Source organism: Etheostoma cragini, chromosome 5 (genome assembly GCF_013103735.1).
Source record: "Etheostoma cragini isolate CJK2018 chromosome 5, CSU_Ecrag_1.0, whole genome shotgun sequence".
NCBI lineage: Eukaryota > Metazoa > Chordata > Actinopteri > Perciformes > Percidae > Etheostoma > Etheostoma cragini.
The window spans coordinates 29,348,812-29,357,661 of record NC_048411.1 but is presented as its reverse complement, the minus strand read 5'-3'; the positions used below and the strand labels follow the sequence as shown (position 1 = coordinate 29,357,661).

The window sequence follows — 8,850 nt, the reverse complement described above, 5'->3', positions numbered from 1 at the left end:
TGAACGCTGACCTTAACTGAGGCAAGTGAGGCCTGCAGTTCTTTGGACGTTGTTGTGGGGTCTTTTGTGACTTCTTGGTCGCTCAGTCGTCGCTGCGCTCTTGGGGTAATTTTGGGCGGCCGGCCACTCCTGGGAAGGTTCACCACTGTTCCATGTCTTCGCCATTTGTGGATAATGGCTCTCACTGTGGTTCGCTGGATTCCCAAAGCTTTGGAAATGGCTTTATAACCCTTTCCAGACTGATAGATTTCACTTACTTTCTTTCTCAATTGTTCCTAAATTTCTTTGGGTCTCGGCATGATGTGTAGCTTTTAAGGATCTTCTGGTGGACCTTACTGTGTCAAGCAGCTCCTATTTAAGTGATGCCTTGATTGTGAACAGGTGTGGCAATAATCAGGCCTGGGTGTGGCTAGAGAAATTTAACTCAGGTGTGGACAACCACAGTTATAGTATGTTTTAACAAGGGGGGCAATCACTTTTTCACACAGGGCCATGATGGTTAGGATTTTTTTTCACCTTTAATAATAAACACCTTCATTTACAAATTGCATTTTGTGTTTACTTGTGTTGTCCTTGACTATTGTTTAAATTGGTTTGATGTTCCGAAACACTTAAGTGGGACAAAAATGCAAAGGAACAGGAAATGAGGAAGGGGGCAAACACTTTTTCACACCACTGTACATAGAAGATAAAAATGAAAAAGGATCTTTTCTAATGTGAACCATTCTTTGTTAAACTTTAATGTTTTACAAACACCGAAGCAGGTAAGCGCTGTGACTAACATTACTATTCGGAAGTGGTTTTGGAGAGGGACATCAGGTAGAAATATGCTGGTTGACTAGCATGACACTATTGTTATCATACAATAATCAATCCAGGCTAACGTGAATGACAGTGACGGCATGTTGCTTCCTCTGAATTTCAGGTTGTGGTTGACTAGCGGGGCCAGTTCGTTAATTTGATAAGTCGATGAGACCTGCACGTCACGTGCACAAGCAACAAACTCTGTGTATCCAAGAACAATTAAATCAAATGACATTAGATCAGACACAGACGATGTCGATGCTACAACATCGTTGATGCTAATTAACACTTCTCTGATCTCTTCTGCAGCTAGAGCTGTAAAGACACAACCATTTGGATCGATATAAGATTCATTGATTGGAGACATAATATCAAGGATGCAAAGTGAATATATAAATATATTTATATATATACATATATTTAAATGTATTAGATAATGCTGAAAGTGGGAGATTATATCCGCTTTAAAGATGTGCCTTTTTTTTGTAAATACCACTTTTTTAAATTATTTTTTTCTACAAAGAATAGTTTGTTTTTAATTAGCGTTCTAACCGTGAACTGGTAGAACCCTTATATTTTTTCCCTGTTTCAGTTATTATTATTATTTGTCGGCTCAAAATTCCTGTGCCCTGGAATGAGTTAGAAACATGAAACTTAACTGGGAATAACTGGAAATGGAGTGCATGTGCTTCTATAGAAATATGAACCCATGTTCAGATAAGTGCCCCAGATATACAGTACCCAGAAAGTTTAATATACATACGCCACTAGGGGGCGCTACAAGGGCAATATAGGTGAGTGGCATTACACCCATTTTATCATAAATCACATATTCATTGTCCAATCATCATGTATCTCTCAGGATGTGTCCTCGTGAGTACCTGAACTACGCCCTGAAAGTTCCATTCAAATTGAACACCAGGGGGCACTATAAAGGCAAACAAACTGCAGGTGATGTAGCGCAAATTGGGCTATAAATGACTACATTTTTTTCCAATCAACACAAAACTTCGGGGAATGTCTACCGAATGATCTCACACATACACGGCAAGTCTTATCAAATTGACCACTAGGTGGCCCTTTAAATGCACAGTAGCTGGACGCAGAATGACGCAAATCAAGGTTTGAGCTTGTAATCGCAGCTTGCGGCTTTAGTAGCAATTGTTTCGGTGTTGATCATCTGCTTTTCTCAAATTGCCCTGAGCTGGACGGAGCTACATATTACTTTGAATAGAAAATAAATATTTTTGACAAATCAGTTGTAGGCATGTTGATGTTCATCCAATCAACACAAAACTTGACAGGAAACAGGAAATGTCTACACAACGACCTCACACATGTGTAACATTACTTTGAGAAAAAAAGGTTTGAACCCGCAAATCCCCACTGGCGGCTATATTTTAAATTGGTCTTGTCTCATATTGACCACAGGCTCCTGAATTTGAATCAAATCAAATTTGTATCGTGGCAGACTTTGTTGTCTTTGTCCAAAGAGTTGATGTTATATTGTAATTTGATAAAACATGCTTGTGATTTACACACCTACAGGCAGCATTGTATGTTTGTTTGTTAGCTCTAGATAAAGGAACACATTTAAAAAAAAAAAAAAGGGTATTTGTTGATTTGGAGTGTTTCCTGTAATCTTTGTGCTTTTCGCTCTTGTATGTTTTGTCCTAAGGGGCAACCGTAGAAAGGCAGACATTTCTTTCCAGCACTGTAAGCAATACAACATACTGTAGCCTTGCTCTCTCACATCTCTACTTTGTGAAGATTTCTTCTTTGGCTGTCAGGCCTCTTCAGGTTTTTTGCTGGGTGCACTTCAGGTTTTTTGATTAGTTTCATCGCCACAGGTGGTTATAATGTGAATCACAGTGGCACTGCATGTGTGCATCCTCAAGGCTTTACACTGCGAAGGGTAGACTTTTAAAGAGGAAAAAATACAGGAGATCACACTAAGGCATACACCGATTGACTTTTTTCCATCTGTGTTTTCTTGACTCATTGCCCCGCTGTTAGGTGTTCTTTTTGTTGCCTTCAAAATATTCCCATTTCTTTTCACATTTAGTTGGGTAGCAGAATGATTTCATAACTCCACAACAGTGTTTTAACATTGTGGAGAAAATGAATATCTTTCTTTAAAAAAGTGGTAAATTCTTTTTAATCCATGGTAAAGTTGTAATATAGTATCTTGGGAACAGCACACCATCTGGTTTTGTACATATTGGGTTGAGAGGACATGATTTATATTTTCCGCAAAAACTCATAAACTGGACAAAATTTTCTTTAAAAAATAAACGCTGTTCTCCAAGATAAGTGAGGGAGGGAAGCAGTGTCCATGCTACAACCCAAACCATCCTTAAAACTATGTGCATCAATTTGCAACATATTGGGAATTTTAAAAGCATGAGTTGGAGAATAAATCTCATCACAAAGTAAATTGATGTCATGTCAAGAGCTATGCCGTGGCAGTCACCTTTTGTTTCTTTCCCTTCTTCTTCAGCTATAACATACCAGTCTTTCAGACCGACTTTCCTCACAGCTCATCAAATTTTACGGGAGCCATTTTGAGTGACTAGACAAAGTAGAATGTGTGTTGGACTGAGCGTGTGGGTTTGTGACCCGGGCTGCGTATGTTCCAGGACTTGGCTTGGTCCAGTGCCCAGGAGAGCACTCCTGCCAGTTTGACTGCTTTTAGTACTGAGTAACTTCTACGTTCTTCAGATTTTATACAATATCAAATTTGGTTTCTTCCCTGCATTTTCACTGTCTTTGAACTGGGATCTGAAGAACGTTTTTCACCAGCCACACAGACTTGACTATCATTGGATAAGTGATGTTGAGAACTCTAAATCCACCTCTTTCCTTCCACATCATTTGAAGTCCAACGTTTGAAGGTCTTTTAGCATCAAAGTTTCACTGCTTCCCTTCTTCATTCTGGCTAAAACTATAACCTTTATCTGTGCCGGCTCTCATCAGCACCATCAAGTCTCTGTCATCCCTCGTTTTAATGGGATTTTGTATTTCTAGTGAGGTTAATAATTAATACCATCAGTTAAACAGTTACATTCAATAATAAATAGGTAGTTAGGTAGGTAAAAAAATATTTTGTATTGTCAAAGAAAAATAGGCTATACAATCTATATCTATTGCTAGTCAAGGAAACTCGGCTGGACGTCGCTCACAGTGGAGATCAACGTGACACATGCCACTATATCGATGAGGACTGCCATGTTAACTCGGCCGTCCTAGACACAGAGTATGCCAGACAGACACAGCTGACTACCTCTCAGGTGAATGCGGTGTAGACAGGCTCAGACAAATGATCGCAGACAGCTGCGGACATTTACTTTAACATAGTGGCTGCATGTGTCCATGAGAATGCACAGAACATTGTGGCTGTGGGACCAGCACAAGCTCCTAGTTGTACGCGGACGCTGAGCGCGGAAAGTACGTCGGAGCATCCTGGACGGGTGAACTGGGACTCCGTTGCCTGCTTGTCGGTTAACAGTTAATGATCGGTTAACGAGGGTCAGCTGTCAGCAGAAAAATAAGTAAAGGAAAAAATCCAAACAAGAATCCCTAGTATTTTGACATTTTAAGTAGTTTCTAGTAACAAAAGACACAACTTGTCTTTAAAGTGTATAGTTCTGGCTCCATTGTGTGTAGATTTCCAGTTTGACATTGATTCAGCTCGGCACTTTGATCCCAGCACAGTTTTTCACTTGTGGAGGACAACAGTCACCAACTGTATCGATGTGGTTGCGTGTTTTTTTTTTAACACACTTTCATCCAGAGTGGATTTTGACAGCTAGGTCACACCTGATTTTCTCTGCCCTTCTTTCAGTCTTACTAAATAAAAATCCTTGCCTTAACACAATGTTCAGTTCCAGGTTTGGGCATGGGCTGTGTGTCTGAAAGTGAGCTGAAGGCAAAATAGTGATTGTGGCCACTGTTTTTGGTCATCGTGCAATGTGGAATATCACCCCAGGTTTGCTAGGTGTTTAAAAACCAGCAGAGCTCACTGGAACACTACCCGAGCTTCTCCCTTCAAGCTGACTGTTGATTCTGACGGCACCAACAGCAAACCCTATTGCTCCTGCAAAACAGACACAAAAGCATCCACCCTTTGCTCTTCTCCGTGTTGAGACGAGATGTTCTGCCGCGGGGTCCGCAAGTGAGAGAGCCAGCAGATAAAACGTGCAGCGATAATGAAGGCAGCAGTGGCCCAGGTCTGTGTGTTTATTTCTGGGGCTTAGGAGGGCGCACAGACCCGCCGGCACACTGCTGCCGAAGCTGAGCCCCAGTGTAGATGGCGGCAGCGCAGTAGAGGATGCTCCGTTTGGTGGGATATTGATTTCCTCTGCGATCTGTGTGTATTTTTGGGAGGCCTGTGTGCCGGGTTGGCCTCTGCCCTGTGACTCACTGATGGAGACTACTGCTTGAGCGTCGGCCTCAGGCTCCGCAAGGCCTCCAAGGACTAGCTATGCCCCCCCCCCCCCCCCTCTGTGGGAAGGGGCAGAGGGTAGAGGGCACCTGCATGCTTAAGCAAATCTGCCGCTGTTGTTCTCCCTCCTCGCTGCATGCTCTCACCTTAGAGGCAGCGGCGCAGCTCAAGTCAGGGAGGGGGGGGATGGTGTGAATATGTAAAACAAAGAAAATGTGAATTCCCATGCACTTATTTGTTATTGGTTCTCTGTTTTCCCTCAAACCACAATGAACCATTTTGTACTTGGAAATCTGCCTTTGTGAAGCAGCGAGTGTTGCTGTATGTTCTCATCGATGGTCAGGGCATTTTTACAGAGCACAACTGCAATCTCGCCTCCTTGTTGTTGTGTGATTGACTGTCCTTCCAATAGCAAGTGAACATATGATTAGAGGAGCTGCTCACTGTTCCCATGTAGCTGTCACATCTCACATCCCGCTGCTTTTAAATCCTCCTTCACTGTTCTTAGCATTTACTCTTCACTTGACTCAATTGCCTGGTTAACTTCTGTCACGCTTGCAGATCTCGTAGTAGCAGTCGGTTTGAATCTGCAATGTAAATGACGCTGGAAACTTTATTAATTGTGCGCCAACTTATGTCGATGAGACTTGGTGCCGGGGCTGGAGGCCTCAAGATGAGATGTTCGTTTACTTCCATTTAACACCCCCCTTCCCCTCCTTCCCTCCCCTGTTGGTTCTGGCAAACAGAAGGAGAATGCAGGAAAATATAAACTGTTATTGTTAAAATGTTTGTTTGCAAAGAACTTTCATCTTGTAAGGCAGCCCACCCTCCACAGGATTTGAAATCAGTTGGGCTTTGCTTTCATGTCTGTCCCCTGACAGTTCCATCCTTTTGTATCGCGAGCCCAATGAATATTCAGGGGTTTCTCCTCCAGGCTTGTGTACAATAAAAGAGTCAACGTCACGAAAGTTTCTTTGCAAGCCCCCCTTCACCCTCCCCTTTTTTCTTGAGTGCTGCAATTGTTGTTTGTGCAGTGGCATTGCTTTGCAGTTAATGAGCAAGAGACGTAGATGCTTTTTTGTTCCGACTTTAATTTTGATGAAACTCAATCCGACAGCGAATAACAATGTTGTAATGTCTCTTCCCTTGATATACAGTAGAGGTTCTTATTCCTTATGTTAACAGTTTTTGTTTCTTATTACAGGTCAACCAGATACAGAAAACTGTTATCGACCCTCTGAAAAAGTAAGTGTCCAACTTGATTTCTCGTACTCTGCTATATTTTAAAGGGTTGGCTTTCAATGTCTCTATACCAGACCAGGGTCAAATAGTTGTTGCTGATAAGTTTTACATTTGTTGGAAGCAGGGCCATAAAGTGAATTTGTAAGTTGTATTATAAGTAGTACTATAAAGGAAATTTAGGTAAGTTTGTGTGGATCCTGGACCTGATGTCAGGAAGTGGTCTAAAGTGTAGTAGCGCAGACTGCAAAAAAAGAACTAGGGAGTGAGTGGTGGTGGTGTGTCTGGAAGAAAGTTTATTTGGTTTTCATTCCTAATACTCGCCCCCATTCGAGCAGGCGATGAGTGCTATTCCATTCCTAAAGGCTTATGGTTTCAAACACACACACACACACACACACACACACACACATGCAAAACAGAGGGACTGAAGGGAGTGGTTGGACTATCCCACTCTTCTTCCGGAGCGCTTGTTAAGGTTTTGCTTCCTCCTCTTGGCTCCTCCCAGGAGATTATACATATGCTGTGTGAGAGAGCATGTGTATTTGTTTCTGTTGATTTACAGAAGCTTGTTTGTTATTTTTCTTCACATTGGTAAAACATGAATAGGCTAGGTGTGTGTGTGTGTGTGTGTGTGTCTGTGTGTGTCTCTCTCTCTCTCTCTCTCCCCCACCCCCTTTTTTCACGTGTGCTCTGATGGCGGAGCAATGACAGGATGGAATGGTTCTAATTTCCTCTTCCTGGTGGGCGGCAGGCGGACGTGTGGGCAGGCTCAGAATATGGCAAAGGGCCCAGCTTCCTGGGCCCAGAGCCGTGGATTGGTTTAGGAGGAGAACTGTCTCAGGACAGTGCACACACTCACACAAACATACGTACACACCAACCCAGATTTTGGAGGGGGTGCTGATTTTAGACCATAAAGTAAGACATTTACATAATCTAAAATAGAGTAGTGGAACTAAGTTCATAAACGAGTTTAGAAGCCAAGCTAAACTGGCCTCTTTATTAACTTGTTTCCCCTTTTTTTAAAGCAATATTAGTTATTAGTTTATCAAGGCGTCTTCTTTAGAAAACTGAGACACAAAAGGCTACCACACTTTAAAGCTTCCATTAAGATTCCATTAGTCCATCCCTAATGAATATTGTGTCATCATGAAGAGATTTAGCGACCAGTTGAGAAGGAGAATGTTAATGTTAATGGAAGACCTTGAAGTGTGTGTCTGTGTGTTTTTGCTATTTAAAATGTTGGCATTCTTAATACTTTGTATACTTAATAAACAAATGATAAAGAGGCAGCTCTCCGCCCCCGCCTCTTCCCTTTCTATCTCTCAGGCCCAGACGTGTGTTTGGTCCACTCAGCGGGATCACTGCATGACATCACCGTGTTTATGTGAGGGGAGGGGAGTGCGTGGGCATTGAGGAATTTGTGTTATCTAGGCCTCCTAACCTAGCCCTATCTGCTCCGTTGCTCTTTTGGGTGAGACAGAAGTCAAGCCTGTTTTGAAACCTCTGCCCCGGGTTTAGATGTGACTAGACCGGCCCTCTCAGTCAGAGGTCTCAGTTGGCCCCTGGAGCAGGTTGTAAGACCTGGAGCTGACTCAACTGTTTGGCCTTAGCTGGAGGGGGCCAATGCCTTTTTTACAAGGGGAAGTAATTGATCACATTTTGTTGTTGAATTTTTGTAATCAAAGTTTAGTTTTGTTCCCAGGATGTTTGCTATGAGGTTGTCTGACTTTCTTTTTTTTTATCTGGTATATCATGTATCCAGGCTGGCTGTCTGTGTGTGTGAGTTTTGATAAACAAAGCACAAGACAAGTTGCAGCAGATCAAACTCTCCTTTTGCTGAGAAAAGAAAAGAAGGTTCTGTTGATATGCACGTCACCCTTTTTATAAAGTCCCATGGCCCACTGCTCCTAAATCTTTTACAACTGGGGGTAGTTATTTCACATTCATAGTGAGCGTATTTTAACAAAACTAGCCACGTGATATAACCTTGTCTGTCTTTATCTGCAGCCGTGACACTTTGGAGGTGGTATTTGACATAAACAATTCTATTTCCCATAGCTTTAGTGGTTTTTGTGGTTTCTTCTGCAGTAGTGAGTTATGTGACGGTGATAGTCAAAAAAGGGACAGCCAGCCTCCCAGACTGAGGGTGTCTAGACCAGACTTGGGCTTGGCCTTCGGGTCAGACTGGCCTGTCTGTGGATTGGCAGCTGCTCATAAACACACTCTCCGGTCCAGATGCTATTTCCATCCAGCCTGTTCACCACACCCTGACCTGTCACATGGACAGCGGTGTGCCCTTGCCCCCGCGCAGCCTTCAACCAGACGAGGTGGACCGCAAGTGTCCAGTCAATGCCAGG

At 42.7% G+C, this 8,850-nt stretch overlaps 3 protein-coding genes across 3 annotated transcripts in view; 1 reads left to right on the top strand and 2 right to left on the bottom strand.

Annotated features, from left to right (window-relative positions):
- Positions 1 to 8,850, bottom strand: part of kansl3 (KAT8 regulatory NSL complex subunit 3) — a 340,892-nt gene that overhangs the window by 143,548 nt on the left and 188,494 nt on the right. The gene's annotated exons all lie outside the window — the stretch shown is intronic.
- Positions 1 to 8,850, top strand: part of bin3 (bridging integrator 3) — a 40,214-nt gene that overhangs the window by 22,397 nt on the left and 8,967 nt on the right. The window contains exon 6 of the mRNA XM_034870916.1: positions 6,453 to 6,493. Coding sequence (XP_034726807.1) covers positions 6,453 to 6,493 — 41 coding nt within the window. The remainder of the gene's footprint in view (positions 1 to 6,452; positions 6,494 to 8,850) is intronic.
- Positions 7,101 to 8,850, bottom strand: part of acsl2 (acyl-CoA synthetase long chain family member 2) — a 33,969-nt gene continuing 32,219 nt past the window's right edge. Inside the window, exon 21 of the mRNA XM_034870873.1 lies at positions 7,101 to 7,125. The gene's annotated coding sequence lies outside the window, so the exon portion shown is untranslated. The remainder of the gene's footprint in view (positions 7,126 to 8,850) is intronic.